We start from the raw sequence: 17,051 nt of genomic DNA, 5'->3' as shown, positions 1-17,051 counted from the left end.
ATAAATAATAACAACAAAACAATCTCCACTTTATATGAAAGGTAAATATAAATTAAGGAAATTACCAAATAAAATTTCTACTTTCAAAATTTTTTCAATTATATCATATACTTTTAAAATTATCAATTAAATTTGATATTTTTTAATATTGCACAATTTACCCTAATATTGCACAATATTGCACAACTAAGCTGCTAATTTACTAACAGATGAGCCATGTCAAATGTTACGTCACCCAATAATATTATATAATTAGAAAAAGTTAAAAAGTGTAGGTATGATTAAAAAAAAATTGAAAGTGTGAGGTGTTTTTAGAAATTCCTCCTAAAATTATTAAATTTTAAAATATAAATATTATAAATGTTTTTTATTTAAAATATATATATATATTTAAATGATTCAAGTATTATTTAATAATCAAATTTGAGACAAATTTGATTATTTAAATACTAATTAGATTTAAATAGGATGATTTTCATAAGTATTCTATAAGTTGTCATTTCTAACATAATCTAAAAATCAAAAAATAAATTTTTCTTAAATATTTACTATAAAAATTATATATAATTAATTAAAGTATATACTATAATAATAATAATAATAATAATAATAATAATAATAATAATAATAATAATTAAGTCTCCAAATTAGTTAAAGCTGGTATACGGATTTTTTTGCCATTTTATATTAATTTGAAATTTTGTTTAAACTAAAATAGATTTTGAGTAATTTTTGGAGAAATTATCTAAAAAATTTTATATTTTCAAATTTTTTCAATTATAATATTTAATATAAAAATCATCAATTAATTTTTTTTTATAATTTCCCCATATAAATTTATATATTTTTGTATACGATTAATTTTGCACATATTTAATTTAATAATTATTTTATTTCTCATAAAAATATCCTATTTTCACATGAATTAAAAAATATAATTAAAGCAATAAATTTTATTTATTTTTTCTTAATATACCCTGCACTCTACATGACTCATATTATTAAACTATTATTAAAATAATAGATTTTACTCTTTTTTTAATGCATATTAACTAGAGTTATATATTAGTAAATTAATAAATAAATTATTATTTTAAAAAATAAAATGACACCATTTTCAAAACTAGTAGATTTTACTTTTTTTTTTTTTTTCAATGCATATTAAATGGAGTTAAAGGTAGGTAACTTATTTTCATGGAAATCGTGAATTTAAAAACCAATACAAAGAACCAGCAACCGGTTCTTATTATTAAGATTTAAAGACTAATCTGAAACGGCCAGTTGACGACGAGAACCAGTCCAATTTGCCATGGAAGCAGATTACTCATTACCCGACCATCCAAGTGAATGATTAGTGGCTGTTGCGACTTTGAAAAAGTCCTACCTTAAAGCTTCCTAGAGCGTCCAATCAAACCCTAACAGCGTTTGATTCATATTCCCATGAGAATTAATTCGTGCATCATCAAGTCTTTCAGCATTGCATGATGATAATATATATATATATATATATATATATATATATATATATATATATATATTTATAAAAAAAAAAAAAAAAAGAAAGAAAGCCAACCATCCGTCCAGTCTTCGTGAAACCAAGGTAAAAATGTTCCCTCATGCTAGTTCACCAGATACACAATCACAAAAACAACAAAAATTTAAGTAACTGTTTTTAGCTTTGAGAACAATCTTCAGTTTATTCTGCATTACCATATTTTACTACAATAATTCATACATGCCACATGTGTGCGTCGATTGACATTTTGCAACTACCTACATGCTATTGCCTGTTTGAATTTTTCCATTTAGGACAGGATCCTTGTATTTGAAAAAGAAAAAGTTCAAAATAATGAAAGGGTATCTAGAGGACATAATTTCAAGGAAATCAAGTTTTGGTTTTCCATCCATATCAACCCCGCTGGAACCTCGGGATGGAAGATATATAACTGGTCAAGAAGCTTGAGAAAGTAGATGAATAAATTCAATGCTATACCAGAAGGTCACTGCAAACAACCATAGATTGAATGTGAAAAGTGCAGCTGTCACCAAACATCTCTGAGATATCGTCCGTCCATCTGGAGTTTCTTAACAGTAGACTCTGTCTTTGATGAGTCCAAATTTCCCTGAAATACAAAAATTAAAAAAGACACATGACATTGAGAGGAAACACAGATAAATTCAAACATTAGAATGGCCACTTTTCATACATGATGAAAAATTCCTAAAGTTCGGAGACCACTTAACAATAGCAAAACAGGAAACTCAAAACATGCTTCACGCACATTCGCACGCTATTTTATTTCATTTTTTGTAAGAGAAGAGTGAGACACCCCCCTGCACACATAAACATGCAGGAAAGGTGAGAGAAAAATAAGAGGCGTTGGGGTATGGTTAATACCTGCTCCTGAACAATAGTATGCAAAGTCCGATGAACATCTCTAGCCATACCCTTGGCATCACCACACAAATACAGATATCCCCCATGAGAAATTATGCTCCATATTTGTGCTGCCTGCATTGCATTAAATAAAGCAATATAAATTATGTCTTCAGCTTGTCAAGACCACTGATTTGCCGAACAGAAGTACTTACTTTGTCCACCATCTTATGCTGAACATACTCCTTCTGTGGCCCCTCCCTTGAGAATGCAACAATCAGCTCAGAAATCACACCTTGTTCCACAAAATTATTAAGCTCATCTTCATATATAAAATCCTGCAAATAAACACAGCAGCAAATCATTGAGCATAGGATTGCAATGTTATCAGCACTTATCCAATCAAGAGTCATGCATGGCAAAGATCTGAACCATTCGGCGATTTCTACATCCAAAGAAGAGCAGAGCAGGACCAAGCTGAGCACCATCCACTTTCAGGGCCATTCTTTCCTGTTAGAAACAATTATTTAGTTTCTTCTTTAGATAACAAATAATGAAACCCACCATCAGACAGGGATTCCATACCTGTAGAAATCCTCTAAAGGGTGCCAATCCAGTACCAGGTCCCACCATGATGATTGGAATTGAAGGATCAGATGGTAACTTGAAATTAGATGTCCTGATGAAAACCGGAGCCCAGCTACAGCCACTACTTTTCTCCAGAGGAATTGCATTCTGTTTTTTTTTTTTTTTTTTTTGGGGGGGGGGGGGGAGGTGGTTGGCGTAGAGGTGAAGGTTAGATATTACAAAAGCAAAATTGTTCCTAGGGTCATGCACATGCAGCAACAACATTAAAAAAGTGCGGCAAGAAGAGTCCAGCAGTATGAAATATATTTAATGCCAAGTCACTACACTCTACCTTCATCCAGGTTGAGCACACCCCTTTGTGAATTCTACCGGTTGGCGTTGGACCATAAACTAAAGCACAGGTCACATGTACTCTGTTGGAAGCAAATCTGCACAAGGTATGATGGGGAATTAGGATTTTGCAAATCTAAAAATTAGATAAAATGCATTTTGAATACTCAATTATAAGGAGAAAATCACCTAGGGGAGGATGAGATTGAATAGTAGCGAGGTTGTAGGCGAGGAGCCACTGCTGCAAAAAATACCCCCAATGGAGGTTTTGCAGATGGGAACTCAGCCATTACCTCAAGAAGACTTCTCTGACTTGCAACAACCCATTGGGAGTACTCATCCTGGACAACAAAAAGAATGACAAACATAAGCAAGAACAAACACAAAAGACGCATATGAAATTCGCAAGATCAAATATTAAAAAATAGCATGAACGGTTCACTGACCTTCCCCTGTGGTGATGCTAAAAATTTGAGTCTTTCTGCCTCACTAGGTTCTCTGGCATGAGCAGCCAAAGCAATCAAAGCAGCCTGACAAGTGACAACACAATACAGTAACAAAATTAGTGTTACAATATCAATGCATATATATATATAGAGAGAGAGAGAGAGAGAGATTAACTAGCAAATGTGCCAAAATATCACCTTTCGAGGAGGGTTCAATAGATCTGCATAACGTGCCAAAGCAGAACGAAGGGTGCAAGGCCCTGGGAAAGGAGGTTGCAATGAACTTCCAAGGGGTGTGCCATCTTCATTGTCATTGTGAACAGAAAATAGTAAATCTAAGGGTTGACCTAACAACTTCCCTGCTTCTTCAACACTTTCATCACTATTTTCGGCATAAACACCCACATGGTCCCCAGTTTCATATCTAAAGAAACAAATGAAGAAAGGAAAATAAGTATAAACAATTTTTTTTTTGTTCATTTGACTCTGACTAGGACTCAAAAAACGAGATCTCACAGCCCACAGAGACAACTTAGTACCACTGAGCTAAAGATCATTGGTTATAAGTAAATATCATTAAGATCAACATAAGGTCAACTATGAATTCTAGTAGATAAACAAAAAGTATGAGAATAAAATCACATATCAATGATTTCACATCCAGCAAGAAAATGCAGATGGTTTTTTTTTTTTTTTTGGGAAAAAAAGAAGAATAATCTGTATCTTCTTGTATACAAGTTGGAAGTAATTTCTTTATACTTGTTGTATTGGCGAGGAATTATGAAAGTAAATGTAATAGAATATAGAAGACTGTAACTGTACAGCAATTAACTTACGTAATACCAGTCCCTGATATGTCAAACTCCAGATGTATGCAAGAGCGGTCAGACTCAGTTTTGTGGAGCTCCTTTTGAACAGCAACATTAACTCTATAGGAAAAGAGGGAAAACATTTCAGTAATCAATTAATGTGTGATAAATTACACATGTGAACACCAAACACCTGCATGGATGGTGAATATCAAATGAAGTATTCCCATTTGCCAAGTATGATGATTTATCCTCGCTAGTTGCAAAAGAAGCATCATGAATCACCACTCGATATTCAGGTATTGCAGCTGTATATGGAGTAGACCCACCACTCACATCATCTTCATCTCTGAGTAACTGGTCTAACTCAGGCCACAATAACTCTCTCCTAGGAAAAAACAAACTGTACAGTTAATACAATATATAATTGTAAAAAGCTCCATCCTGTCAAAGATGGAGAAGGCATGGGCTTGACTACATATGGCAAGAGTATAGATTAATGAATGTTCTAATCCAACTATATAGTATACCAAGCAGTAAAATCATCTTCAATGCATTGATCATCATCACCAAGTCCAACAGGAATGAGGCGTTTTGCCCCTGTTTCAACCACAAAGATGAAACTATCATGCTAGGATGAATGAATCATTTAAATTCAAACCATAGAATAAGAAACTAGACAAGACAAAAAAATGTTAACAATCACCAACCATTGCCAGATGCAAAACTAGTTGTGAATGTTTATGCATATGACATACAGCTAAATCCCCTTCCACAAGGAGCACAATAATGAAATAAATAAGAAGTATGATTATTTATTTATAAGCCATAAATAGAAGTGATTGCAAAAACTCACAAGCAGAGGAGACAAGTAGTAAAAGATTATATTGACTTTGGATCCAATGTCTTTGCAAAAGCTAATTTACAAAAATGGAAATTAATATCTACTGCCCAGCAGAACCAAATATCATAAACAAAGTGACAAGGTCTTCCAAATTTAAACCCTCCCTTCCCCCCTTCTTCTATGTGCCCCTAATAAATAAAACCCAGAACACAAGTTTCAGGGAAATGATTTAAAATGTACCTAGCCTAAAAATCATACACCAATATACTAACATGGTAAGACCAGAGTTCATATAAATCATCTTGGAAGACGATTTTTCCATATTTTGCATGCTATATTCATTTAGTTATTTTATGGGCATTATATTTGGGAAGTGATGCCTTTTATGCTTACTATGTCAAGTGATTAATATTCCAGACCTTACTTAATTCTATTATTAGGGATTTTTTTTTTGTCACAACAATATTAAAATAAACTATAACTTACGACTTTATTCTATCAACCTCTTTGTTTCAAGAATGTAACATTTACGCACAGCATTCAACCCTTGGACTCAAAGATAAAAGGACTTTCACAAAACATGAAATTATTTAAGAAAAGTTGCAACATTTAGCCAATTAACAAGATTTAATATGGCTCAATAACATTACCTCTACTAACTTTCAAGGGGAAAAAAAAAAAGAAAAAGAAAAGGAACATGAGAACAAAACATGAAATGGAAATATGGAAATATACCTTGTTCACTAAGTTGTTCATCAAGCACCTTCGCTATCTGTTTCAGCAAAGACATTCCATCAAATTATAAAATCATGATAAGAAGACCCAAAAAAGAGAAGGGAAAGAGGGGGAAAACAATATATTCAGCTTCATTTACCTTATTAAAATGTTCATATTGACGGTTACCCAAGCCAAAAACACCATAGGTGAGCTGTTGAAGCCAAACTCCCCTTTCACTTTCCTGAAATTAAATCACAATCATCTGACATGAAATAAAATGCAGGATATATATGATAATAAAATGTGTCTTGGAATGTTATTCAATGGTAGCATCTCAACAAAATCACCAACCTCAGTAAACCACTTATAAAATCTTGCAGCATTATCAGTTGGCTCTCCATCTCCGTAACTGCAATGTTGGACACAACCACATTGAATGCATCATTCTTTCTAACGGCACAATCATACAATTTATGTATGCAAAAGTCGTGTAAATGTAAAGATTTATCTTACGTGGCAACCATGAAAAATGCCAGTGTCTCCTTCTTCAATTTTTCTTCATATTGATCATCATCCATAGCATAATCATCCTAATTCAAAACATATTTACATAATAAATTTTACCATTACAATCATGTTCTCAATCAATTTCCCAATGTTATTCAAATATCCCACCAACATACCAGGTCAACAACTTTAACAGCTGCTTTCTCATATCTTGCCTTGATCTCCTCAGCTAAGGCCTGCAGCAATGATTGGGGAAAAATCCTAATTAAAAGCTTAATTAATACAAATTAGGAGTGCATTGTAAATTTGAGACACAATGCTCAACACACGATTGTGCAGTGGCTCCTCTGATTCTAACACTGAATATAAAAAGACAACAAAAACACAACGCATGCACAGAGACTGAAAAGTACATCTATCTAAACAAGCAATCATCTGTTGTATTTGTATCCCTAGCAACTCTGCACACATGCAGTTTTACACTATGCCATCACTTTTTATAGGGCTCCACTCCAAAATTTCATGGAATTTAGCAGCAGGACCTCTTGAAATCATTAAAGTAAGCTACACATATCTGCCCCTGTTTACCCCATTAGCAATGATTAGTGCCTTCATCCAAACGTGACACCATCATCATGCACAAAAGGATGCCAACACCTTGGAATGAATAGGCACAAAAATAAGAACCAAGTATAAAGAAATGAAACTTAATATGCATAGCAACATCCTCCATTTGTTTTGTTTTTCATCTGATCAAAACTAGTAAAGTTGAGAATTTACTAATACTGCAATTCTCTCTCTGAGGTCAAGTTCCAAGTTCTAGCTTGGAGTCAACCATGTTACTGTACAATAGGAAAGTGGCCCTTCTAGCTTTCAAGCCGAAGCAAAGCAATTTTTGTGTCGGAGTTGACAAAAACCACTTCCAAGTTCCGAATAGCTGGTCAAAGAATGCTCAGAACAATTAGACACAAGTCAGCTCGTTTCAAAATTCGATGGCAAATTCAGAACATATCAGCCACTTCTTACTAGCCAATATTAACGAAATACTAATTTTGGATTTCGCATCAGTCAAAATTATCACTTAATGTTTGACTTCCAAACAAACCATCATCAGCGGCCACGCTGATCAATTCTCTTTCTCTTTCACAAATCCAGTCAAATACCCAATCGCCAATCCATAATGAAAGACCTAACCAAAAATGAATCAAACAAGCTCACAAATATCGCATACAAAAAATGATCGTACCTTAGCAAAGCCCTCAGCTGTTCCGGTCTGAGTCCCATAAAAGACAGTAACCTTAGATTTACCCGCAAGAGCCTCAGCCTCATCATCCTCGTCCTTCACCGCAAGCGACTTAGGAAGCACCACAGGTTTCAGCTCTCTGCTCCGATCCGACGATCTCTTCCACGATAAGACCAACAACCCTAAGATAACAGCAAACGACGTCGTTATCATCAGAAGCACGGAGTCAGTCACAGAACTTCCGAGCGAGACGCCAAGCACCGACTCAACGAAGCTAACCAATTCCGACCCTGAACTCATCTCGATCTAAAATCCAAATCCAAAAAATCCAACAATACAAAACTAAATAATTTAAAGTCTTGAAATAATCGGCTTCGGCTTTGGTTCTTCTCTCCCTTGGTGGCTTTGGAGAACGAGCCCTAAAATATGGGGGTGGGTAAGCAGAGAGAGAGAGATACAGGGCGCGTTGGGTGGGGAGAGAGACGGTGCAGACAAGGAGAAACGGGTGTGGTGCTTGTAGACGGGACCCACCGCGATCTTGACCAGTTGTTTTATTATTATTTTTTAAATAAAAAAGAAGGAAAAAGCTCTTTTTGCAATGTTCTCTCGCGCCTGCCGTGGAAGCGTCGTCGCGTTCGTGCCTTTTTAGCAACCGTGAGCTGAAGTTTGACATTGTAGCTTCTTTAATTTCTTCTCTCTCTTCCCACGTCGAGGGAGGTGAAAAAAGGTCCTTTTCCTCCTGTTTACTATAAGGTAACACCCTTTCTGCTACCATTTATTTACCGAATTACCGCCCGTAAACTTCAGATATTAATAGGATAAATTTTTAACAATCGCTTAACTTATATGATTAATTTATGTAATTATATTATAGTCTATTAATTTAAAAATATAATATAAAATTTTTTTATTTTTTAAATTTTATATAGTAAATTTTTTTTAATTTTTAATTATTTATTTTTTAATTAGACACTAATTTATATAATTTTAATGTGACACTTAATTAATATTTCTTTTTTCTCTCAAGTTATATATAAATTGAATTCTTTTCTTTTTTATAGATAAAATAATTTTTCATGTGTAAAGATAATAACTTTTATACTATGCATAAAAGATAATAAGTAAATATCAATTAAGTACTATACCGAATTTGTTTACATCAATATCTAATTAAAAAATTAATAATGAAAAATTAAAATAATTTTAATGTGTAAAATTTAAAAATTAAAAGATTTAATATTAAAAAAAATTATTAGGTGCACCGATGCGCATGCATTATCTTTCATAATCATGTAAGACTTCTACTTTTCTGTGAGAGACAAAATACTATTTTTCAATACTTCTAATATATATAATAATTAGCTTTTATATTACATTTTAAAGTTAAAAAACTATAACGTTATAACTATATAAATTTAAAGATAATTATTCAAATTTATTTAGTATTAATATAAAAAAAAATTCTACCTTTGAGGAATTCCCATTATTTGATTTTTGACTTATTATTGAAATTGATTGAAAATAAATTGCCATAAATAGATTCACACTTTCTCTGCTCTATGTACTAAAAAAGATTCCATTTTTAGAGTATGGTCACCTTAATATCGACAATTTAGCAACTTGTTTTTACCCCCCAAGAAAAAAAAAATATTGTGTAAAAGAAGAAATGCACACAAGTCAAGGATGAGATGAGTTTTGTCAAACTTGCATATGGCTTGTTTTAAAAGAAATGTGGCATTCAATACGCAACTGATTAGGTCAATTTTTCATATTATAATCCCAAGTCCTTGTCGCTTACAAATTTTTTAGAGAGGAAATGGCATTTTGCTTGGTTTCTTCTCTCGTGGCGAATGAACAGAGACCCCAAGCCCCTGCATTGGCAGAAAGTAACGCCTACTTGATTTCCGTGGCATTAGTCTCGTGTGGGTTTTAAACAAATTATTTTAAACATTATTTTAAATTAATTTAATGAAAATTTTTATAATTAAAATATTTTAAATTAATTTTTTAATTAATATCTAAATAAGAGTTAATGGGTAATGATTATTTTTATTAATTTTGTACTAAACAACCCCTAAAATGTGAAAAGTTACATAGTACTTGCTTATTTTTAGAATTTCAGAATACAGTGCCTCCCAAGTTCTCATAATCTTAATTACAACGAGTAAGTTCTTGATAATAATATCATCGTTCATCACTTAATGTATAATCAATCACAGCTAGATCTTTTATAATCAATCACACCTATCTCTTTTAGTACTACTCAGCAGCAGCAAAGCAAAAGCCACATCACTGAAACGTTTGCATGTACTGTGATATTTTATTACCTCAGACGATGCCCCATTCCTTCCTGAGCTCATTCTTTAGCTTTGCAAGTTGATTGTCCTGCAGAATCACAGTCACTGTCCTCCCCCCACCTCTCTTGTCGTCGCCATTACCTGGCCCAGGAAGCACAAGAACAGCTCCTTCATCACCAACACTTTTGATGCTATAATATGCAAAAATTGGTTTATGTTCCTTCAACTCCAGCCCATAAATATCTGCTTCTTCCAAATTCACAAAAGTCAAATTTGTTCCATAGACGTTATAGTCTCCATTGTCACTCTCAACTGATTCTTCAATCAGAGCATTTTCCTCTTCCTGATTCTCTGCAACCAATACTGCTAACTCATATAAATCTCCTTTCGCAGGGTAGAAATCTGTTCTTGCAATGCTAAACGCCATTTTGTTGCTTGGATTTTCATTTTCACCACCATTGCAAGAAATTGATTTTGTGCAAATTGTCACAATTATTGGCCCTGAATCTTCCCTGATCTTGGATAAAGATTTCCAAATTATCGCAACGATGACTTCGAATTGCGAGATCTTCACCGGATGGACTAGACCGGAAATGTTTGATACTATGTTGTCTAGTTGTTTTGCAGTGAAATGAAAAGAATGAGTTTCCATTTTACAGTTATTGGGAGTTAGCCAGCAGTCCCCGACAGGTTCGACCCGTCTTAGTGAAAATGGTTCCCTGTGAGTTGAAAGTGGGTATTCCGGTTTCTTGGAGTGTGGCAAGTGGAGAGACTTGGATGGCACTTGACCTTTCATGAATTGGCCCCACTTGTTGATGAAGGTTGAAGCTGAGAATGCATCCCCGAGAACATGGGCCCAGCTGAGTCCCACAGACATGCCCCCACACTTGAACCAAGTGAACTGATGATCAAATTACCAAAATAAAAATTATAATTATTATTTAAAAAAAAAAAAAAAAAAAGAAGAAACCCCAAAAGATTGCGTAAGGAACATTCTTGGCAAAATTAATTATGGATTAAGAAAAGAGCTTAGAGATCAGAGATGTACCTTAAACTGAATAAATAATATTTATGTCCACAACAATAATGGTTGGTGGAAGAAAAATAATGGGTGCAATATTTCAACTTAGGCATCATTTCATATTAAATTTCAGGGAAAAAAATAAAAAAAAATTATCTTAAATATTATTGAATAAAATCATTAATTTTAATTTTTTAAAATTAAAATATATTAAATTTAATTTTTAATATTTTTAATTAATATGATTAAAACTCTTAACAGTAATATCAAATATATACTTCATATTCAGTTCTGTAGTTGTACCAACTACCAACTCAACAAACTTTAAGATAAAGCTACCAATAGCAGAGAATAAGGGAAAATATATATGTAATCAATTATAATTATAACATTAATTTACATTTACCCAAGATAAATAAATAGGTTGGTTATTTTCATTTATTGAAATAATAAGATTTTTAGTTCTGAAGGAGCATTATTTATTTGTATATTTAATATTTAAAGAGAAAAATATCACTACGTTGAGCCTCACAAAATTGCTATTTTTTTTAAAGATGCATAGAGAAATTTTAAATTTGACCTCATTATTTATTTATTTAAAAATATATTGCTATATAGTTTATTAATTATTACTCAAATTATTAATTCATTATAAAATAAAATAAAAATCTATCCAAATCTAATATTTTTATGAGCCCAGCCAGAAGAATTCTGGGGCATGTATTTTTAAATATAGTGTTAATTACATCCATTTATACCGTTAGATTCATGCATTAACTTTAAATTCTTAAAAAAAAAAAAAAGCTGGGCTGTCTAAATATAAAATATTTTTTGGGGGTATGTTTTATAGGGTTAAAATTATTTTTTTTCTTTAATTTTGTGACTTTTTTTAATAAAATAATTTAATTAAATTTTCATATAATTATATCTATTTTTATTTTTAAATAATTTTTTTAATTATATATAGACTTTTAATATTTTTAAATTGTAAATGATATAAAAACGATTTCATTGATTGAGCAGAAAATGAATAGGTAGATTAAATTTATTTTAAAAAATTACCCTTTATATTTGGCAAGGAATAAAGGGGTGAAAAGTTGACTCCTTTGCCTCTTGTCACTCCACAAAAATGGGAGAAGACTAAGGGGGTGTTTGGTTTACCTGTTGGGTGCAGCTGATAGTTGATAGATATCCAAACAGGTAAATTGTAGTGTTTGGTAAGTTTAAAAAAATAGAGCTGATAACTGATAGGCAACTGATATGATACCCATCAGCTGCAGTTTGTATCAGCTCTATTTTTAGAGCTGTTTCTCATCATCTGATAGCTGATGTGGTTTTATTTTTTATTTTGACCATATTATCCTTTTTTATTTAACTCGAAAATTAATATTATTAATATTTTTATTTTTTTATTTGTAATTTTAATATTTTAATTAATGTATTTCAACTTTGTTAAAATATTTTTTATTAATAATATAAAATATAAAATATTTATTTATATAAAAAAACTTAAAATTAATTATAAAATTTTCTATTAACAATAATAATTATTTTATTATTTTATCTATATTTTTAAAATTATTTAATTATCTTAAAAAATAATTATTTTCTTATTTCAATAATAAAATAAATGATATAATATAAAAGATTAATAATTATATATTTATTTAAATAATATAATATATTAATTTAATAATTATATATTTAATTTAATAATAAAATAAATAATATAATGTAATAAATTTATAATTTTATATTTATTTAAATAATAAAATAAATTATATGATATATACCCTTATTAGTCATTTCACATATTAACAGCAACAACTAAATATAATTTTACCAAACACTTAATAGAAAACAGCTATCATCAGCTATCAGTTATCAGCTATCAGCTAACAGTAACAGCTAACAGCTAACAGCTATCAGTTGTATTCAACAGTTAATCCAAACATGCCCTAAGGTTGCACGATTTAAAGCAAGTTTGAGGTGAGCAAACTTCTTACTCCGTGACACTCTACTTTGGTAGGAAGAAAGTTTAAAGAGTGACACTTACCCTACCTAGGAGAGGGTAAAGAGCCTCAACTAAGACAGGGGAAAGAAAGGTGAAGGAGGTTTACATGTATATATATATATATATATATATTTATTTATTTAAATTGAGGATAGATCACCCTTCTAATTTTTGTCCCACAGGAGATTGGGGTTAGGATAGAAACTTTCCTGTCAATAACAGAAAATATTTTTTTAAAGAGATTTTTTATTTTATTTTAATTTATTATTATATAATATAAATTCATTTATTAAAAAATAAATTATAAATTGAAAATATAAAATTTAAATATGATATTAATAATATATTTTTTAAATTATAATATTTAAATGTATAAAAATAAATTATTTTTAATAAAAAATATATATATTATTATCGGATGAAGAAATTTTCTCATATGCTGCACTCCATAATATCGAAATCAAAACGGAATAGAAAATTAATCAAATGCAAGACGGTCGAATCAGATTCACAGCAATTGTGATCCCTGCCAATCGACCATACCAAAAACGCAATTATAAAGGGAAATTCCTAATAACTGTTTGAAGAAAGTCCACGCCCAGAAAAAGCCTTGTCGGGCATGAAAATGGCCCTTAACCAGCGCACGATCCTTTTCATTTGTGTCTACAGGGTTTTATGGTTCATAATCATATGGTCGCCGTACATAAAAGCCAGCCTAAATTTAATGGTATAATTTTTTCTATATATTTCAATTTCAATTTCATCATTTATCGTTAAAAAAATAAATTCATTTTGTGATTTAACAAATTAAGTACTTAAAAAAGAAAAAACATCAAATTCACAAGGCAACTCTCCTCTTTCACTATTTTAACCGTTAGTTTAATTTTTTTTTAAATTTTATTCTTATATTTATTGAAAAGTTTTGATTTAAATAATTTTAATTTTTATTTAAATTAGTTTAAATATTTTAAATTAAACTGAATTTAACCAAAAATAAAAAAAAATAAAGAACCTAAATTTCTTTATTTTTTAGGTAAATTTTTTAATTTAATTCAAAAATTAAGAAATTAAATTTATTAATTTTTTTATTTAAATCAATAAATTAAGTATATAAATTTTAATTTTTTATTAAATTGAGATTAAATTAAATTTATAAAATAACTTGAACAAAAAAGTTAAAATAAATTAAATTAAATATTCTCGATAAATATACGAGTAAAATAAAATATTTTATCTTTTCCAAAAGGTACAGTTTCTAATTTACAATTCCGTTTAAGAAAACATTATTTATTTTTAATAATCCAAAATTAAATATCCATCGATATTCCCTCTTAAAATAGTTAAACAACCCAATAATTAACTAATTTGTATTAGCTTAATTATCTACATAATCATCGCTTTTAGTTAATTAGTTCATGAACTCATCACTCCTTTGTTGTTGTCGTTGTTGTTTAATAACCGTGATAATAGAAACTGAAAATTAAAGATGTAAAGGAGTGAGTGGATTACCTGTAAATAGACTAGAGGGGAGAATCCTAAATCCGGACCAAGAACTTGATCATGGGCAAGAAAACTATCAACATCATTATTATTCCTTGACAACAACTCCTCTATGGCCATGTCACAGTGTGCCTCAACAATCCGTACGCCGCCATCGTTGCACTTGATGAAAGGTCTACCCGTTTCAGATCTCCGAATCCTACCTGAGCTGGTGTAGAAGAGAGCTAGCCATGGAAACATTGGGTTCTTCAACTCATAAATGGTGAGACCTTCAACTGCTTCAGCTGAAAAAAAGTACACACCTCTAATGTAGTGGAGCTTCAAGGCCAAGTCCATATTTGTGAGTTGATAGTCCTTGTTGTCGTCGCCGGTCACCTCCGCCGGGACAACGGAGGATATCCGAATGCCAGAGAGTGGGGTAGGTGATAACATGGTCATCAAGAAGAAGTGGAACAGACAAAGGGAAAAAAAATGTGTGAAATAGAGATGGGAGAAAAGGGAAAGATGACAATCAAACCCCTGAGTTCAGAGCTAGCGCAAATGGGGAAAATGGGCGCTATATGATACTGCATTAAATTCCTTCCTGAACTGTTGCGGAACTCATCTACAGAAATTGACAGCTGACCTTCTTTTTCTTTAATCTTAATTTTTTATTTATTTTTTAAATAAAATAAATATATAAATAAATTGATAACACAGACAATAAAAAATATCACTATATTTTTAATGAAATAAATGAAGACTATTCTCATTTGTAATTGTGATAAAAAAAAAGTATTATTAGATATATATATATATATATATATATATAGAGAGAGAGAGAGAGAGAGAGAGAGAGAGAGAGAGAGAGAGAGAGAGAGAGCATTATGTAGAGAAAGGCAATTAAGATTTCGGATTTGTATTACATTCTTAATTTTTCATAATTTTTTAATTAACTCAGTGAACATTTTTTAATAATTTTTTTTATATTTTTGAAAAATAATTCTTATATGAATAAAATATCATGAATTTATTTAGTCAAATAAAAATATACAAGACAATAAAATTTTCAACAATAATTTAAAACCCGAAAAATATATATTAAACTTTTTTTTTTTAAATTCTCATATCATAACGTTAACTAATAATTCAGTAAAATTAAATACTTATCTTGTGATATAAAAAGAGAGATAAATTTAAAATTATGAGCTTTAATACATATATCCTTAAATTGTTATAATTTTTTTTTATTAATATTCGCTAAAAATAAGAGGAAAAGAATTATGTGCAATGGGTTGTGTACACATCACTTCATTTGTTAGAGATGTAAAATCTCACATTTAATTAATAAATACAAAAAAAATTAAAATTTGATAACATTTTCGGTCCTTTAATTTAAATATTTAAAATTTAAGCTCTATTTATTTTTTTTAAAAAATAATTTTTATATAAAAATATTTTAAATATTTTTCACTATTTAATTGTAACATTAAACTAATATTATGTGTTATATCATATATATATACATCTATAAGTATTTTTATATTTTAATAAAATTATTAAATTCTAAAAAATTAAGATAGTAATTTTCGTTAAAAAATAAATTAATTTTTTTAATTAAAAAATATTTTTCATTGATAATTTTTTATGTTCTAAATGTTAAAAATATATATAAAAATATTAAAAAAAATAATGGCAATTGTTAGTAAAAAAAAAAAAAACACTACCGGTATATTGAGTGTGGGCCAAATTGATCATAAAATAGGCGATTTAATGAAGGTTGTTAGAAGTTGCAAACTTGCAATCGGTGTCCACATCCCTTGGGCCTCGGCTGCATTGTCACATTGAGAAGGCTTCAATCAACCCCACAAACCCATGCATGTGGCTATGCTCGCGCCTCTCACTCTTCTATCAAATTTTGGTATATGCAATCTCTTTTGTTTTTTGGTAATGTCGGCCACCTTACTGGCGGATTACAGTAATTTTTGCGAATATTTTACTATTGTTATTTTTTATTGAATTTCTAAAAGCTTAGTAAAATTTTATAACAAATTAAATTGATTTGCTGGGTCATATCTAAATTCCCAATTCTCTAATCAATTACTAAAAAAAAAAGAATAAAATTAATTATTTTTAAAATTTAAACTAAATTCTATTGCAAATATTAATTTGGAAAACACCTAAGCTAATTTTGGGGCATATAAATGCGAGTTGGGGTTAGGTTTGAATTTAATAATGATGTGTGTATATCATGAATCATAATCTAAGAAATAAATTTTAAATTCATAAATTGAAATATTGAATAAGGAGATGTGCTTTTAAATTTATTTGGATTGGTTTAAAAAATAATCCCAACATTACATGATTGTAATTAAGAAA

General features: G+C 30.2%; 2 protein-coding genes across 2 annotated transcripts; both read right to left on the bottom strand.

Moving 5' to 3' along the window:
* Nucleotides 1-1,657: 1,657 nt before the first annotated feature.
* On the bottom strand, nucleotides 1,658-8,503 carry LOC110649736 (NADPH--cytochrome P450 reductase-like). Its single transcript, XM_058130958.1, has 18 exons — nucleotides 7,865-8,503; nucleotides 6,795-6,854; nucleotides 6,625-6,701; nucleotides 6,463-6,520; nucleotides 6,269-6,352; nucleotides 6,130-6,166; nucleotides 5,081-5,150; nucleotides 4,744-4,938; nucleotides 4,578-4,670; nucleotides 3,940-4,165; nucleotides 3,742-3,825; nucleotides 3,485-3,636; nucleotides 3,297-3,393; nucleotides 2,963-3,112; nucleotides 2,810-2,887; nucleotides 2,593-2,715; nucleotides 2,399-2,512; nucleotides 1,658-2,123 (listed from the first exon to the last, which is right to left on the bottom strand). The coding sequence occupies exons 1-18, from the start codon at nucleotides 8,159-8,161 to the stop codon at nucleotides 2,043-2,045; spliced, it is 2,076 nt and encodes a 691-aa protein (XP_057986941.1). The 5' UTR covers nucleotides 8,162-8,503; the 3' UTR covers nucleotides 1,658-2,042.
* Nucleotides 8,504-9,890: 1,387 nt separating this feature from the next.
* Nucleotides 9,891-15,236, bottom strand: LOC110649734 (protein ECERIFERUM 2). Its single transcript, XM_058130957.1, has 2 exons — nucleotides 14,703-15,236; nucleotides 9,891-11,059 (listed from the first exon to the last, which is right to left on the bottom strand). The coding sequence occupies exons 1-2, from the start codon at nucleotides 15,129-15,131 to the stop codon at nucleotides 10,190-10,192; spliced, it is 1,299 nt and encodes a 432-aa protein (XP_057986940.1). The 5' UTR covers nucleotides 15,132-15,236; the 3' UTR covers nucleotides 9,891-10,189.
* Between the last annotated feature and the right edge of the window lie 1,815 nt (nucleotides 15,237-17,051).

The sequence above is a fragment of the Hevea brasiliensis genome, chromosome 12, assembly GCF_030052815.1.
Source record: "Hevea brasiliensis isolate MT/VB/25A 57/8 chromosome 12, ASM3005281v1, whole genome shotgun sequence".
Taxonomy (NCBI): Eukaryota; Viridiplantae; Streptophyta; class Magnoliopsida; order Malpighiales; family Euphorbiaceae; genus Hevea; species Hevea brasiliensis.
The sequence above is the reverse complement of the archived record's forward strand: the minus strand, read 5'-3'. Positions and strand labels throughout refer to the sequence as shown.

Excerpts from the sequence above, each read along its gene's own strand:
- LOC110649736 (XM_058130958.1), bottom strand. The coding sequence starts at position 8,161 with ATGAGTTCAGGGTCGGAATTGGTTAGCTTCGTTGAGTCGGTGCTTGGC. Across the intron at positions 3,637-3,741 it reads TAGCATCACCACAGGGGAAG|GATGAGTACTCCCAATGGGT; the intron begins GTCAGTGAACCG and ends TTTGTTGTCCAG. Across the intron at positions 2,124-2,398 it reads ATACTATTGTTCAGGAGCAG|GGAAATTTGGACTCATCAAA; the intron begins GTATTAACCATA and ends TTTGTATTTCAG.
- LOC110649734 (XM_058130957.1), bottom strand. The coding sequence starts at position 15,131 with ATGACCATGTTATCACCTACCCCACTCTCTGGCATTCGGATATCCTCC. Across the intron at positions 11,060-14,702 it reads CCCCTCTAGTCTATTTACAG|TTCACTTGGTTCAAGTGTGG; the intron begins GTAATCCACTCA and ends TTTGATCATCAG.